This window comes from Epinephelus lanceolatus, chromosome 10, assembly GCF_041903045.1.
Source record: "Epinephelus lanceolatus isolate andai-2023 chromosome 10, ASM4190304v1, whole genome shotgun sequence".
Lineage (NCBI taxonomy): Eukaryota > Metazoa > Chordata > Actinopteri > Perciformes > Serranidae > Epinephelus > Epinephelus lanceolatus.
The window spans coordinates 40,854,466-40,872,406 of NC_135743.1; the positions used below are offsets into that span (position 1 = coordinate 40,854,466).

The following is a 17,941-nucleotide window of genomic DNA, read 5'->3' on the forward strand; positions in this document are numbered from 1 at the left end:
TCTGCTGAATATTAATGCCCCTCTAAGATTATAAGGATTATTAGTTCTTTTCTCGGCTGACAATGGAGTTATTTTCAGACCCCATCGATTAAATTACTGAGGGAACTGCCTTTGATATGAGCACTCCCACATGAGGAGCCACCTTTGGAATATGAGTGGTGTTAAACTGAGTCCAATCCCCAAGTATTGTATCTTATTTAAATTTTAAAACACACAAGGAGAGATTCAGATGAGCACTCATTTTTGAAGCTTTATTTTGACTTACAGATTATTTGGTAAATCATCATTTTGCAATCAATCATGTAATAAACTCTAATTCAGTTAACAGTATCTGATGTATGATGGCATAGCATTGCTTCTTGATTTTGGAAGTCTCATCTCTGGGCATGACTCAATAACCTTTGTTTTCTCTCTCCTGTCTCCCCAGGTAGGATGACAACTCTTGACCTTTTTTATTGTTCACTCTTGTGTCTTTATGCAACTGCAGTAAAACTATATATGTATGTGTGTGTGTGTGTGTGTGTGTGTGTGTGTGTGTGTTCTCTGTTAACTGTCACAGGTTTAGTCCCTACGAGTGGTATAACCCTCACCCTTGCAACCCTGACTCGGATGTAGTGGAAAACAATTTCACCCTGCTAAATAGTTTCTGGTTCGGAGTTGGAGCTCTCATGCAGCAAGGTAGACGCCTCTGCCTGCCCCCCTTTTTCTAGCACATGTCCCACTTTTTTGCTGGGGGTCAACCTTGCTCTTTGACCAGGCCCATGACCATGCATGGGGGCCTCTGTGCATGATGCTAGATGCTTCAGTGGTAGAGCCCTGTAGGATGGACTGAGTGGGATCCCAATGATGTGATTAATGAATGAGGACAGTGTGCCTGCATGCTCCCCTTCTCCATACTGCCCCCTAACTCCTCCCCTCCCCCTTCCCCCACCTCTTCACAGACATTTGAACAGGTAAGTGTTCCCACCCAGAGTACCTGAGATGGATTAGATGGGTGAGACTGAATGAGAATGTGAACTCAGCAGCTTACCCTGCCTGTTTGGTTTTGTTTCCTTCTGCCAAACCAATGCCATATCTTCTCAACTAGTTGGCATCTTCAGATGAAAAAACAAAGTTAAACAGAAAATGGAATGTCATCACTTTAATAACTATATGGCGTATATTCTTAACAATGCATGTCACAATGGGAGATATGTTGCATTTTTAATTTAGCATTTCTTCGAAAGCAACTGACAATGCAACATATGTACACCAGGTGGTGATGATTTTAGGGCCTGGAAAGCATGGTATATTTGTTTGTATGTGTCCTTGCATCTGATCAGTGCAATGGAGCACACAAATAACTAGCTGCTATAGTCAAAGCTACTTTAAAGGGGCAGTTCACCCACAGTACAAGAAATGAAAAAAACTCATCTCTAACTCATCTCTAGTGGTATCGAGCCATGCAGATTTGGTTTTAAATGTCCAGGTTTGGAATATCTGTCACTGCCTCCACCCTAAATCAATGATTTTTTGTGGGGCTCACAGTACTGAATGAATATGTGAAAAATAGGAAGCCCCTACATTTCTGAAAGGTAATATTTTTTGTCTTATGCACACAAGTTATTATCTTAGGGGAACAAAAATATTACCTTTCAGGACTTTAGGGCCTCCATAGAAACAAAATAATATATATAGTATATTGAAAAAAAATATTAAAATCATATAGGCTAATCAACTAAATATTTTATTGGGAAATTCAAATTAAAATGAATAGTCTATGTTGAAATTTACAGGACTGAGTATTTTTTACGAAATCAATGTTTATATTAATAAATATTTATATATATTAATTATAGATTATCAAAAATTAAGTATCAGTGTGGATTTATTAAAAAAAACATTAATTCAAGATTTAAAAATGAAACTTCAAATACTTGACCATTTGTGAGTTTTTCTTTTTCTAGTTTCAAAACAGCAGTTTTACACACACACACACACACAAACAAAAGCAACAATAACACTTTTCCTCAGCAAACATACTCTATGCATAACTTGACCCAAGTTCCATACTCCTCAGGTCACAAGCTGTAAACTGAGTAACTCCATCCACAGAATGTGGTTAAAAACTCCAGTAAAAGCCAAGTGGTGGGCAATGAAATCTGTTTTTTTACAATTGAATTTTCAATGTGAATGGAGAAAAAAAGAAAGATCTTTTTATCACATGGATGTTTGAAATAAAATATTTCAGTACATTTAAGTGGTAAATCTAGATGTTCAGTTTCATATAAGATTCAAATTATTTGGCTTTTATTTCCTTCTGTAGATTATATAAAAATAAATTTAAAAAAATAAAATAAAATCAGCAGAAATCCACAGAAAACCCATGACCAGAGAAGAGAGAGAAAAAAATGGCATTGTACTGCAAACCATGGATATGATACATAGTTATTTGTTATTATGTAGTGGATACATTGAAACTTTCAACAATGCTGTGGTTAATGTGTGGTTTGGTTTAGGCACACACACTTGGCTATTGTAAGGTAGATATCATGTTTTGGCTTAAAATACCTGCTTTTGGTGGCACTATCCCTGCTGAAAAAGCATCAATGCCTCTGTATCGTATCGTATCGTATCGTATTGTACTATACCGTATCGTATAATATTGTACCGCATCATATCAATTCAGTTCAGTTCAATTCAATTTGATTTAATTCAGTTCAATTCAGTTCAGTTCAAATCAGTTATAAAGCCTTCCCAATATCACAAATCATAATTTGCCTCAGAGGGCTTCACAGCAAGAAAAACCCAAAAAATCCCCTTAACAGGGAAAAGAATGTTGGAAACCTTAGGAAGAGCAACTGAGGAGCGATCCCTTTTCCAGGATGGACAAACATTCAATAGGTGTAAAGAACACGTCATCATTATAAATGTACAGTGATCCATGCAACAAAAAAAAGCAATTCATTTATTTGCGTTTCATGGCACTATCCTCAGTGGAAAAACAGTGATGGGAGGTCTGCGCTGGCAGGCATTTGCATCCCCTCTACCTCCCAGTGAGAGAGTCAGCTCATATACTATGTCACTTTTGAAATGATAATATGATATGTATGAAATTTACAAATGTAATGTATTTGTGGTTTGCAGAAACATACAATGCCAACATTTTCTTCTGGTGACCAGGCTGCCACAGAATGGACTTATTTAAATGATTATAATCTTACCTCAACCATTGATGGGTTAATCTCAGAGACAAATATCTCAGAACTTGGACAAAATAAAATTTATAATATCTGCATAACTAGATACCACTAGAGGTAACGGAGAAAAAAATCTTTTTCGGATGAAGTGACCCTTTAAATCTACAGATATCTCAGTCTTTTCTTAGGATTTAGTAGCTAATAACTTCTCCCTTGTTGGCTGGCTGCATGCTTACTTATACTGCATGCTTACTAATATCCCAAAATTAGTTTCTAACCTTTTTCACATATTTTTATTTATTTGACTCCCAAAATTGATTTTCCTTTTTTAATTCTCTGGGATCAAAATATGATGACTGGCTGAATGTAACCCTGCCCCAACAAAAAACACCCAAAAGATTTATAATCAACGAGGATTAGTTCAAGATTTAGGTAAATGACATGCATTTTAGCAACTAGATGTACTTTAGGTGAGTGTTGTTTGTGAGAAAAGCCGGCAGAGTAGATGTATAGGATTGACCAGTTGAGAAGATGTGGCTGAGGGCTAGAAGGCTGTGGAATTAGACTGAACGAACACAGTGTCTGCATGGCACCGTGCTGGTCTGCACTGTAGAGAGGCTCCCCTGCCTGGCGGCTTGCCCCGCCCCCCAGAAAACTGTGGGATGTGCTGTTTGGTCATGACGTTACCTTGGGTACATGACAGTCAGCCCCAACCAGGCTCTGTTTGGGTCGACTCGCCTCTCTGAGTGGGTTGCCCCTCTTTTCTGTTGTGGTTTCTGAGGTGAAACAGGAAAAGAAGCTTGGAGCTGGTAACATGTTCCACTGATAGCCGGCCTTTGGTACAATACAGAACAAGCAGAATCCACTGCTAACAGTACTGATGAATAATGTGTTTGTGTTCATGCCTGCCACCTTGATTTTTGTTCTTGTGGTTTTATGAATGGGCAAAGTGGGTGACCGGTTCCCCTATGCTGGGTGATGTTTGATACTGAGTCATTCCATGTGAAATCAGATAGAGGCATTTATTTACATTTTACATATGTTCAAACCTGCTATTTAATTAAAAAAAAAAAAAAAAAAAGTTCTGTAAAATAGTAAGCCTAAAGCCATTTTTAGGGTTCAAAACCTCCAGATTTAACTCCTAGAGCCACGAAATTTGGTAGGGGCAAGATAAAATGGTCTATAACATGCACAAGCAGATGTCACATTTTTCATTGGTGGCCCTTGAAAATGGAAAAATCTATCCCAACCCTATCCCTGCTGATGCTGGGCAAGAGGGAGGCTACACCCTGGACAGGTCGCCAGACAATCACAGGGCTAACACATAGAGACAGACAATCATTCACACCCACATTCACACAGCCAATTTAGAGTCACCAACTAACCTAGCGTGCATGTCGTTGGGTTGTGGGAGGAAGACTGAGTACCTACCTGGAGAAAACTCCACACAGACGGGCTTCACCACTCCAGGGTTCAAACCAGGAACCCTCTTGCTATAAGGCGACAATGATAACCACTGCACCACTGCGCCACCCAAATACTAAGACCAACTACTATGAATTTCTGTTTTTTTTTAGTTAAAAAAATAATAATTTTCCCACAAAATGCCTATTTATATATGAATTACTCACCCTGTGTTACCTCACATTCCTGAAGAAAATGTTTGTCTCGTGTGCTTCCATGGTGAACAGAGAAATCCAAAAAACAGCAAACGTTCTTGATGAATTGATGTTCAACAGCAAAACTATATGAAAACATCCATTTACAAACTCTGACACAACTGCAGTGTAATCCAAGCACATCTGCCTAAACAGTATTACACATGTATGAGGAGCAATACTCAGTGGAATGCCCGAGTTCAAACGCACGAGCTTGCCCATGCACGCTATGCTGAAGTGTTTTAAATCGTAATGTTTTAATGATAATGCATGTTTTGGAAAGTACTGAACATACCACTGAATCAGTGAGCATTGGATAATACTGTAGAGTTTTGTGAGAGTTTGTAAACAGATGTTCTGATATAGTTTTGCTGTTGGTAAACACTATAACTTCAATTCATGAAGAATGTTCACTGTTTTGGATTCTCTGTTCACTATGGATGCATGTGAGAAAAACAAAGTTTTCTTCATGAATTCAAGGTAACACACAGTGAGTAAATGATACAAAAAAATGTAATTTATATGGATGAAGTGTTCCTTTAACTCTCTAAAAGCTTCTCTGCTACATGTTGGATGTTCAGTAAAACACAGAGTGGTAGGACTTTGCACTACAGACAAAGCACACAAACAAATCAGCTACAGATTCAGTTTACTAAAGACAAGTGACAGAGAGAGACTGTTGCACTGCAGATGTGTTCACCAAAACTTCACAGTGTGCAGTTAGTGATGATGCAGAGGTCTGCTGGTTCTGCCACTTTAAAAACACTGTATTATCAACATACTGTGTGTGCTCTAAACTAAAACGGCATAAAAATAGAAATTTAACACCCCATGTTTAAAGTGGCATCATGGTGCTATAAAAGAGTAGGTGTAGTGCCATCGCTCCATTCTTTGAGCATGCTGACAGCAAACACATTTGTGCAAAGACATGATTGTCTTATTAATAATTAAACCAACCACAGGTTTCTTATTATGATGAGGTTTTGAGAAGTCATTATAGTGCATACAATAAGTTGTTATCACTTAACAGGTAAATTTGCCGCTGAGATAATCTCCCACAAACCTGATGTTCTCCTGGGTGAAGCAGTGGGGGAGGAACCCTTGGAGGCATGCTCCCCCTCCAGCCTGTCGTTCCCTCTCTGTTGCAGTATCAGTAGCGGTGGGCTGGAGCTGCAGTTGGCTGTCATGTCTTTCTCTGCATGCTTCCTCTACTAGACAGCTCACTCGGGGGACTGCAAGAAAAGAAAGAAAGTTTGATGAAAAGTGAGTCTCTCACAAAGGGAGTGGAGCGCAGAGTTCTTAACCTCCTATCTCTCTGACTCTTTATCAGCTTTCCCGCCGAGTGAATGTGCAAAATCCCAGCTTTCAATTGCTTAAGCCGCTTGAGGAGAATAGTCCTGATATAACCCAGGCCCACCTTCTTTCACCCAGACAACAAACCTCCCTCCCTCCCTCACTCCCACTCTGCCCACGCACATATGCTCCGACATGCTCTGCATACATTCTGCATAAAACCTGAATGTAAAAACAGTCAGATTAACTGGAGATTTAGTGCTCTCTATTGTGAGAGATAAAAAAAATGGTGAGAGTAACTGATGCTGTGCTAAGTGAAACAGCTCCAAGTAGAAAGTGCAAGGGCCGGTCAGCCCAGCATTCACGGGAGCAACATTTCTCAACAAAAGTCATTTCATATGAATTGCCACAAGTGGAGTCACTTGCAGAGGTATGTAGAGTTTTGCTTTGACAACTACATGCAATTTTGCGCTGTTGACCAAATGCAAACCAGCTTAACAGTTTATAAAACCCTGTTATACCATCATAAACTGTCACAGCATAGATAGCACTGATAAAATGATTTGTTGTTTGGTCTGGGGGATTAATTACCGCTAAGCCTTATATATGTACCAGCTACTGACAAGCCATCAGATATGCTAAATACCTATAAATCAAAAGGAAAAGTATGCATACATCACATCAAGTCCTGGTGAGGTCAACTAGTTTTCCAAAGTTTCCCTGCAGTGTTGCTCACTCGACTGTGTGGTTGGGCTGGTCTGGTAATCCTCGTGTTAAAGGAAAACCTCCCTCACAAAATAATCATTTGAATATCAATTATTCACCCATGTTACAGTGAAAATAATTTCCTCACATGCTTCTAAAGTAAACAAAGAATCCACAAACTTCAAAAAGAAAAATATTGGACTAAAAGAGGACTGTGTTTAGCACCAACAAAATGATATTAAAACATGCGTTTACCATCTCTTATACAACTAGTGCAGCATAATCCAAATCTCATTTATCCAGTTGTATACTCACTACTTCCCAAACACGTGCATTTGTGCTAAAACCTTAATATTTAAAACACTAAGCACAGACCTCGAGGTCTTTCCAGCTGATTTAGGTTAACAAATAGACACAGACAGAAACTGAACCAAAATACTTCAGGGATGGGGGTTAACCTTCATCGTCCATCAAGCTCTCAACAAAACGTTGCTCTTTGCATTCATCTGCAGTACTCCACTTCCACTCCTGGGCCACACCAGTAGTGTGAGCAGCACGGAACCTCTTGCATTTCATTCTGGCACCAATGTTAACAAGTTAGAGGACCATACAGTCCACGTGAGCAGCGAAGCTCTGCTGTGCCTGGTAGAGATTCAGAGTCTGAGCTATTTTTTCCGATGATCCTAGCAAAAATAGTGAAAAAGATCTGTTGTCATTCTGACATCATACCAGCAACATTACGCCTTTCACTACTGTTTCAGTGTCTGTGTCTGAAGAAAATGTCAAGAGACAAGAAACAAAAATACAAATATTTTTTTTCAACTTAACACGCACTGTTTTCATGTAAAATCAAAACCCTCTAGCATTTCTGGAGACAGGATCCCTTCATTTGTTAACACAAGTCTTTAACCGTGGCTATTATATGAGGCAAACACTACGTAAAAAGACAGGGCTGGCAGGCAGAGCAATGCTGTCTGTGTGAACACCACAGGAAGGGGCAGGCAGTGTGGTCCAGACATCAAACATACATAACCATCTCCCCTTGTGTCTGACCTCAGGCCAGCTTACATAAGGCCTGCCCCTTAAAGCTTAGAAACCATCAAAAATGACAAAGAACATGTGACCAGGACAAACCATTGCTTCACAAAATATGTTTGCAAAAAGCTACAAGACAGAAGTCCCAAATGGTACAAATAGTTGGTCTCCAACAAACTGCGTTAAATGTCTGTCAAAAAAACGGGAAAGATGTTAAAATAATAGGTTGTTTCCGACTAAATAGCATGTAGTGGATAGCTTATCATTTTCAGTAGCTAGCATCCCAGGCAAATTTGTGAATCCTGGTGTAGTGAAGGAATGACCCACCCTACTCTCTTTATGATTGGCTGGTACTTGTTTCCTTCTTTGGTTGAATTGGCTAGGTTTTGGCAAGAGGAGTGGGATTTGTTGGGGTTAGGTAAGTAAGCATGTCTGGGTCAGTCAATCAGAGGCAGAGTAAGGCAGAGTGAAATGGGCCATTTCTTTGCTATCCTAGGAAATGCAAATTTGAGCCCCCTAATGAGTCACTATGACTGTGTTCAGAATCACATACTAACATAATGTTCACTGCGTAGTAAATAGATTGGTATGCCATTATGAACAGACTGTTCACACTGAAGTCTGCCCAAGCAAGACAGTCATGTGACAGCATCACATAACTTGATCCAATGACTGACCTGGCCAGCGACTCACATTTCCAAAAAATGCTGCAGCAAATTTCCAATCAGGCGTTATTTGGATCCACTGACCACATACTTGGAATCTAAATAGTTACAGAGAGATGCAAATGCATTTTTGGGCAGCTGAGTATGTCAGTTAGGCTCATGTCTCATACTCTTACACAAAAACACTATGCATGTGAAAGCACGACATACAAAAATCTACATCATACTCAGCATGAATAGTATGTTAGCATGTGATTTTGAACACAGCCTTTGTCAAGTTTTCAGAGGTACCTATTTTGCAAGAACATACATTTTCCTGTGCATGTTATAAAAAAAGATTTTTTTTTTCTTCTGGTGGAAAATGATCTCAGAAATTTTGGTTGTGGAGCAGTCAGTACAGTTAAGATAGACAGAGAATCCAGAGCAAACAGGAAGTGAGCGTAAGACTAAATACCAATTACCAGTTCCAACCATGAGGCTGCCCACTCTGCCCAAGTTGTGTATATGTGTCAGAGTGTGTAATTCAGGCAGCCGAAGCAGAGGCCTAGCCTGGCCCGGCCCGGCCTGGCCTGGGTGCTGCCCCCTCCCCAGCCTAGTGCTGTACCAGGCCTCACCACCCTCCTCTGCTCCTCTCGTTCAGGATCTGAGCTCATGCCGAAAGCCCTCTCCACCAGAATTGTAGGAGGAATCTGGTGGTTTTTCACGCTCATCATCATCTCCTCCTACACGGCGAACCTGGCCGCCTTTCTCACTGTGGAGAGGATGGAGTCGCCCATTGACTCTGCTGACGATCTAGCCAAGCAGACGAAGATAGAGTATGGGGTCGTAGAGGACGGCGCCACCATGACCTTCTTCAAGGTTAGTTACAACTTAAAACCAACTACAGTCTTTTCTATTGTTGTGTTTTGTTCACTGCTCTGTACCAAACCTCAATTTAAAGTTACTCAAATTCACCTGAGTAATTTTGTCAGCAACATGTTCTCCAAACTTTAAGGTCCAGTTTGTAGGATTTAGGAGGATATACTGGCAGAAACTGTGGAGCGGTTTGACACATGAAACAAATATTTTTCTTTTACTCAGTCAAACTCCATAAAGGAAGCATAAAACCCATAAAACATGTCCCTTAACACCAAAATTAAATTGATTTTACCTGGTTTCTGTAGAACAAAAGAATTATACTCAATTTTCACAAATACAACTGTAATCCGTTTCAATGAAGTATATATTAGAAATGTCCTGTTCCGTTCAGTCAGTTCAATCCAGTTCAAACAAACTCCACTCCGGGATTTCCAAATAACATATCACAGTTCAATTCAGTTCAATCCACACAGTTCGCTAAACAAAAGAAAACTCCACCCCAGGTTTTCTTGTAAACAAGGAAGTAAAGAAAAACCACTGCTCTGACTCTGTTCAGTTTCAAAACAACAAATCAGCCTGGCCTGAAGGTTCCAAATAAGGAATAATGAAACGGAAAGTAACCCTTGGCTTTTGCCAACTCACAGGACTGTGGGTGAATGCCGTAATGCTCCGGCATTGTTTTGGGGCGTGGAGGCTCTGTAGGATCCCTTGATATCCGTGGCAGGGAATCTGAGGTGAGGCCGGTGGCCGGATGGATGATATTCCATTATTGTAAAATGCCGTGGTAGGCCGAATATGCAGAGGACTTCTGGCTCATTTCTCACTCGCTGGCGTCTCTCGCCATACTGCCAGGAGCGGCATAACGTAGGGGGCGGTCTACCTGGACTCAGCTGATCGAGCCATCCCACTGGCCGATAGCACCGGTGGGTGTGTCTGGAGGTGAGCAAGCCATCAGCTGAAAACCACTGTCTTATAAAAAAATATATTTATAAAATATACAGGATCGCCACAACTGAATGTAAGTATGTTTCTTTAGTGTGAAATCACCTGAAACTAAGAATTGTTGTGTTTCCGTTACCTTTGAATGAGCCATTTATATCTACATGGGGAACAGGTCCTTATCCGTGGAGATTGCCATGTTGCACAACCATGTCTCTACAGTAGCCCAGAATGGACAAACCAAAGACTTGCTTCAGATAGGTTGAAAAAGCACTGATTTATTTCATGAAACTGCTGCATTCAGTGTTTATGCTGGTTTTAATCACCTGGTCTGTTTGTTTTGGAGAAGAAGAGACCTCTGGGGATAATTCAATTTATGGTAAAAACCTCCTGAACGTCTGGATCAGAAATAAATTTAGCACACATTAAGTTATCAGAGAAAATAGGCGATCACACATTTGCAGGTGCTTGTCTAGTGGTCTGGTCTGGAACATGCCAAACAGTGTTACTTTAATCACCTGGTCCATTTGTTTGGAGGAAAATACCTCTGCTGATAACTCGGCTCACTGTAAAAACTCCTGAAAAATAAACACTGAAGGTTAATCAGAAAAAGTTTCAGCTGGTTGCAATTTGCGATCCCAACAACCTTAGATTTTACACACTGGACCTTTAACAGGTCATTTGTCAGTACTTACAAAATGCATATGGCTGGTGCAAAATTACCTGTCCCCTATATGGTTAAGGTTTGAGTGGGTTTATGCCGTTATGCTCATTTCACTTGTCGTGGCAGATTTAGTTTACATGACCACAAAAGGAGTGAGGACGTTCTCTTTCTCAAATGTGACATAGTTCTTTTTAGAACCACAGAATGTAGTTTTTATAAGAGTTAGCCTTAAATAAAAGGCAAGGTGGCTGTCATAGGTCATGGTAAATGCTGTGACTCATGCAGCACCTATATTAATTTCAGTAGGTAATAGTAAACTCATCATCAGTGGTCTCATTTTAAGCCACAGGCAGCATTGCTTTATGGGTGGAAATATTTTCCAGTAATTCAGTTGGTTCACCACTTTCTTCCAGAGTGAAATATCTATGACCCTAATGAAGGCCATGGAGACTTACCTCTTCAGAGTGAAATGTCTGGACAAATGTTTGAAGGATTACCATAACATTTTCTGCAGATATTCATTCAGTACAAAAGTTCAGAGACAGGCAATATATTTTAACTTGTAATAACATAGGTAATTTCTTGACATTACATCCAGTACAATCATCACATCAGAAAAACAGTTCTCCTATGCTGGAATAATACTGACACACTCCACTGTGTGTGTCGATGAGTTTGTGGTAATTTGATTACACACAGCTTTTCTTTGGAATATGTTCCCTGTGAGCACAATATGCAATAAAGGTGTTCAATATAGATTTTGACACAGGGCCACTTGACAAGACAGAGTCTCAAAATCATGTAATAAGGTAGAACCTAATTGAGTTGCTATTATACTTCATTGGTGCAAATTTGTACTGTAATTTGAACTGGAAGCCAGTTAGAGTTCCAGCTTTGCCTCTGAGGAAATTTTGTAGTTTTGTTAGCCTAATAAGTCAGTGTATACTCAGGGTCATGAGAAGTACACACCCAGGTCTCGATCAGTCATCAATCTATCACTAGACTGACACAGATAGACTGAGGCCCTGTCTACACATATACAGATATTTTTTTGGAAAAAAAAAAAAACTTTTCTCAATGTTTTAGCCCATTGTTCACATGCAAAGGGAGTTTTAGGTCACTAAAACTAAGAATATATGGAAAACGGCTTCTAAAGTGCAAAAACCACAGAATTTTCATGCCCCTCAGTGTCCCATTGTGACCCACAGGGCCCCCTTTAATGTCTCTATAGAGCGTGCCAGTAAACCCGGAACTCCGTTAGCGCTTTTAGCACTTCCGGTTCTCTCGTCTAAAAGTCAATATGTTTTTTGAATGGGATTTTGGTAAAATGCCTCAAATAAGGTCTGGTTAACAAAAGCTTCAGCGAGTTTCAGGTTTTGTTCTACGACATAAAACACGTCAGTAAATACCCTACTTGTGAATTTTGAAGCTTTTACGTGTCGTAAAAAAGGCGGTTGCTAACAAGATGCTCAATACGACTACAAACCCTGTCAGGGACATTAAACGTCATCACCCCCGAACAGGCGAGAGTGCTGGCAGTCCGCCATTACAGCTTCTTATTTAGCTTAAACAGTCCGATTTCCCCATTATACAGTGTTTTTAAAATAAAGCGGCCGAAATCAGCTGAAAGCTTAGTGGTGGTGACGTCAAGAGTCATGCGACCGTGGAGTAGTCATGTAGTCCGTTAAAGCCTAACGTTAGCTTTTTACTTCTGGCGATCGCATTTAAGCTTCAAATGCGGTATGAAAGGTGTTCATATGTGAAGATTATCTCGCTGAACAAAACATGTAAGTATCATAAACTTGTGTTAGCCACAGAGCTTATTTTCTGACATAATCCAAAACGCAATGCAAAAATCACATTCACTTTCTCTTCCGGGAACCAGTGCGATACTAATCTTCCGGGTTTTGACGTGGCACACTCTATAGGTCCTTTTCCACTGCACAAAAAAAAACATTAAAACTTGCTAACATCTGGCCTTTTAATGTAATGGAAGGGGTTACAATCAACATTTACACCCAGGTCAAATGACTCTGCAGTGGTCATGGGTATTTATTGGGTCCAGCTTCAATCAGCATTGATGGAAACACAACACCCAGTTAAACATGCTAACTTTAGCCCCTTTGATGCGCCACCCAAAAATACCGTCTATCTCCACCCAGTCAGCACGCAAACGTCAATCCAATTAGTCCGATTAGTCTGCACCAATATCAAGAGAGAGACTGAATAAGTGAGAGATATATATATATTAGAAGAACTAACCAGTGTTAAGTTTTCGCAGGCCTTCATGCTGCATTCTTCTGTGAGTATAAAAACTCACAGAAGAAACAACTAACCAGTTTTTCGGCTGTACGTAGCACAAAAAACAACAAAAAACAAAAGAAAACACAAGCACACAAAGGCTTATTTGTTTGCTGCAGAGCTGTGTACACAGCCCTGATCTACTAGCAATGGGAAAGGAGTCTATTTCCTATTTTTAGTGAGATTTCCTGTATTTAAAAAACCCACGTACATGTGCTAATTTTGGTGAAAAAAGGGTATATGAGACTTGCAGGTGAAACACATTGAAATATGTGGTTAATGTTTTGAAAGTCACAGTTAGGCAACAAAACTACTTGGTTAGGTTAAGAGAAAAAATCATGTTTTGGGTTAAAATAAATATGTCTATTACATAACATAATGTAAATACAACAGTGTGTGATAACCATACGTAAATTGTGTAACATTGCATTAAAACAACATAGACTTTTGGTTTCACACGGGACATGAACTGCATTTTTCTGGAAGAAACAACAAAGTGACAGTGTTTAACACCCTGGAATTAGAACGGGGTGAGATTTTTTTAAAACTCCTATTACTTTGGATCCTTGTGGATAAGTGAATTGGATCTTTTGGGAAACAATGATGTCATCTCCTCAACTTGCAATTGTTGCTGTGTTTGGATTCAGAGATATCTTGTAAAATGAAGGTCGTGTTGACAGAATTTGTTTTTTAATAGAGTGGAAAAATATCAGTTTTAAAAATATCTGTTTAGGTGTAGACAGGGCCTGGCATATTCACACCTTAGGCTCATTTCCACTTCAACGAACTTGCATGAGTTTGGACTGCAAACTTCATACAGAGTGATCGTGTTCAAACCCAGGTCCATCTTGCCATGAGGCAATAGTGCTAACCACTGAGCCATCATGGCACCATGAACAAATACCGCTCTACCTTTTTACCAGTGAAATAGCAGTGACAGTCCTGCCCTGACTGAGGCTCTGCTGGGTAATCCCCTCAGTGTAGGATCATATAGAATACCTGCTGCACATTAAGGATGCTGTGTTAAATCCAGCCTCGTTTGAAAACTTGCCTGCATTAGATCCCTTTGCTCCGAGTTTGATTTCTCATTGAACTGTTTGTATTTTTTCTTCTCGTGCAATCCGTCGATGGCACTGAGACAGCTTTAAGATCTTGATTTTTTTTCACACCTCCTTTTCATCCATCTGTGCAATGCGCACACATGCATTCGCAGGTACTGTTCACACACAGGGACACGGCTGTGATTAATATGTTTGTGTGTGTTTGGTCTTCACACTGAAACATACTCACACCAATTCATTAGAAAACTGCTGTGTGGTGATAGTTGCACAGTCTCTTTATCATTTCACCACACAAATTAATGAAAACAACAGTTGGTGTAAGAAGCAGCATATGTGCTTGTTCATCATCCTACCTATGCTGAGGTCCCTCTGCAGCCATAATTTACAGCCTCAGGTCAGACACTGTTAGTTCAAATCATTTGTGCATAATGAGCTATGTTGATTACAGTTTTTTTTTAATTGCTTGTATCCACAAATGTCAATTTTTGAAAAAATATGTTTAATATTTCAAAATGGCAAATATATGCTCCAAATGTTGTCATACCTTCAATAAAATGACTAAGGTACTGAATGACTATGCTACTGAATAATCATAGCAAAAAGAAAAAGCTTTCTTTTCAACACAGAATGTCACAAGTTCACAAGTTTAATTGTGATGCAAAAAGAGAAAATAAAATCAAAATATTTTTTGGCAGACTGGTTACTACTCCATATCTTTCCTTTTGAGTATCTTGAAAAGTGCTATATAAATCCAATGTATTATTATTATTATCTCAGGTGGCCTGTATTCATCCCAACATATTGTCATACAGTTTGTATGATATCCTATAAAAAATGCATGCACAAGAGTTCATATCATATCCTACAAGTTTGCATACCATAAATGACATTAGGTCCTTAACGTACAATTACGTAAATAACGTTACGGAGGCAATAAAAGTTACGATGGTTAGGTTTTGGAAAAGAGACATGATGAGGACGTGCCTGAAAATGAGTCAAAGTTCACTTTAAGTTTACATGAATCAAAATTTGCAACTCCCGGGCAAAGTCTGTTTTTTTGTGACCCATCCACCACCCCAAACTACCCCCTTACAAGCCCTCGTGACTGTTTCCTTGTTTACTGCTATCAGCGAATTGATCACATGATCACAGCCTTTCAAAATACGTGGGTTATGCACGGATTTGGGTGCATTGCTTTTTGTAGGAAAACATACCATAAATTTGTGAGAACAACCTGATTCATCCATGTCACGTAAAGTAAAATGCTTCCAGGCCAGACTCCAAGGATCAAAAAGCTATGGGTCACAAATCTTACTTTGGAATATGTCCTGCAGAAGCAGAGGACTCCCAAGTTAAACCTGCACTTCAAGTCCTTTCTCATGCTAAATTTTTTGCAATCTCTGTTCTAAAGGCTCTGTCAGACGAAACACGATCTGAGCTGGGATCGCCACTGGGAACTTTGGGCACAGCGCTGTGTGAGCTTACCAATCAAAAAGCCCTTGTGATGCAGCACAAGCCATTGCAAATAAAAGGCTTCAGAGTGCAGACATGCTGTTGACAGATTGTGTCTGAAAGGGCTAAAAGTAAAGGGGTTGAATCGATTTTTAGATGCATAGCATAGCATACATGGATGATTCAGCATTGATTCACAAATGTCAAGAATCGATTATCTAAGTGTCAGTTAAGTTAGTTGACTGAACAAACGAGGCAGAACTCCACAGCGAGGGTGCAGCACCTAGACAGTCTACAGCCCGGACACGCTAGAGTTGTAATTGTAATTCATCTCCACAAAAGGCAGCAATTGCAAGCATGTTTAAATCTAATGTCTAAATAATTACATTTGCAAGACAAGCAAGGAGCGTATAGTGAATACTTTCTATGCCACCAACCAGAGACTAACTAATTATGTGGTATAGAAAAAAAAGTCTGCTCAGTCTGTGTCACCTTAAAAAGCCCAGGCCCGGCCCCACTGAGCATCTCAGCTTTCCCTGGAGCAAACATGCAGCAGACATAATTTTAATGAGAACACAGCGAAGCACTCTGTGTACACCTCATTTTGTTATTCTCATACAGGCAGGGGACTGTAAGGGGCTTTTAAATAAAATATTAATTAATTGATGTAGTTACCTTTTGAAAATAAAAAGGATACAGACCATCTGTTATTCAACAGTGTGTAAATTGCATAACATTTCTCATGAAATACTACAGAATACAAACACTGGCCACTACTGGCCACTACGCCGACATAAATATCCCACAGTGGGTTAGTGCAAGATGGATACAATCCGAGTGGCACCCACAGGTTTAAGCATTGTGGCTTCAATGACATTGAATGGAAAAGTTAGCTGTTAGCATCTGTTTTTTTAATTATGGGTGATTACAAATACAGCACACAATGTTTTAAAAGTAGCAAGTAGTCACACAGTGTGACAATACTTTAAAAATCACATGAAAATTCTTGGACAACAGATTACTATATTACTACTATATTACAATGGTGACATTCATACTCCCTTAATGTTCCAAACACCCCCTTTTGTTTCAAAGTTTGTTACCCCACCATGGTATTGCTGAGACTTTCCCCAGGAAGACATTATGTTCTGCACAGTTTGAACTTTGAGTAAATTTTGAGTCAGGTCAAGGTACGTATGTGACTTTACTCGCCGAGACCTAAAGACACCCAACCATGTTTTTTTTCCTCAACCTAACCACAGTAAGTTTTCTTGCCTAAACTTAAACTCTGTTACTTTATGTTGATTACGTAACTGTATGTTAAGGACATAACGTCATTTGTGGGGTGCTTATTCGAAGGACATCACATGAACTGTTCTATGAGGATTCATTGACTCAGGAGACTGCGGTTCTTGAGACATGTATAGCTTAAGTCACCATCCATTTGTAGTGTACACGACACGCTCCTACAACCTGAGCTCTGCACTTTTGTCAGGGCAGACCATGGACTGATGTGGAGGTATGATGGGCAAGTCATGTAGCTAGTGGGCAGGTCACATAGCTGCTCCAGCTGCAGCTATACCTACTTGCAGTTTTTGTCCCATGTAAAATCAAGAGTCAGTGTTGTTTTAATGAAATGTTACTTGATTAACATACTATCATTGCACATTGACTGCACTCACGTGACATTTGCGTTATGCTTACATCATCGTTATTTACATCATGTTCCATTAAAGAAGAACACACTTACTTTAACCCAAAAATTGTCTTTTTTTCTGAATCTAAGCAAGTAGTTTTGTTGCCTAAACCAAACCTAGATGACACTGACCACACATAACAATGTCTTTCAGCTGTGTGTCCTATATGCCCCTTTTCCACCAACATGGTACTAGTTCCGTTTAGTTCTGCACGATCAATCTAATTGCAATCACGATGTCAGGCTGTGCGATTACATAACCGCATAAAAGGCTGCGATTTGCGATTTAATGTAAATAAATGTTAACGTGTGTGCCTGTGAACGTGACTACCTCTCCTGTAGTGTGTGGAGTTTGTTGACATTACGCTTACAAGCTATCCTGGTGTGTGCAGCACATAGGGTCACGTGACCACCCAGCGTGCAGCAGTGACCAAC

The 17,941-nt window shown here is 39.8% G+C and overlaps 1 protein-coding gene across 2 annotated transcripts in view; it reads left to right on the forward strand.

Annotated features, from left to right (window-relative positions):
- grik2 (glutamate receptor, ionotropic, kainate 2) overlaps positions 1-17,941 on the forward strand; it is a 444,385-nt gene that overhangs the window by 339,150 nt on the left and 87,294 nt on the right. For both annotated transcript variants that reach the window (XM_033640493.2, XM_033640492.2), the window contains exons 13-14: positions 560-678; positions 9,176-9,393. In XM_033640493.2, the coding sequence (XP_033496384.1) occupies positions 560-678; positions 9,176-9,393 (337 nt within the window). The remainder of the gene's footprint in view (positions 1-559; positions 679-9,175; positions 9,394-17,941) is intronic.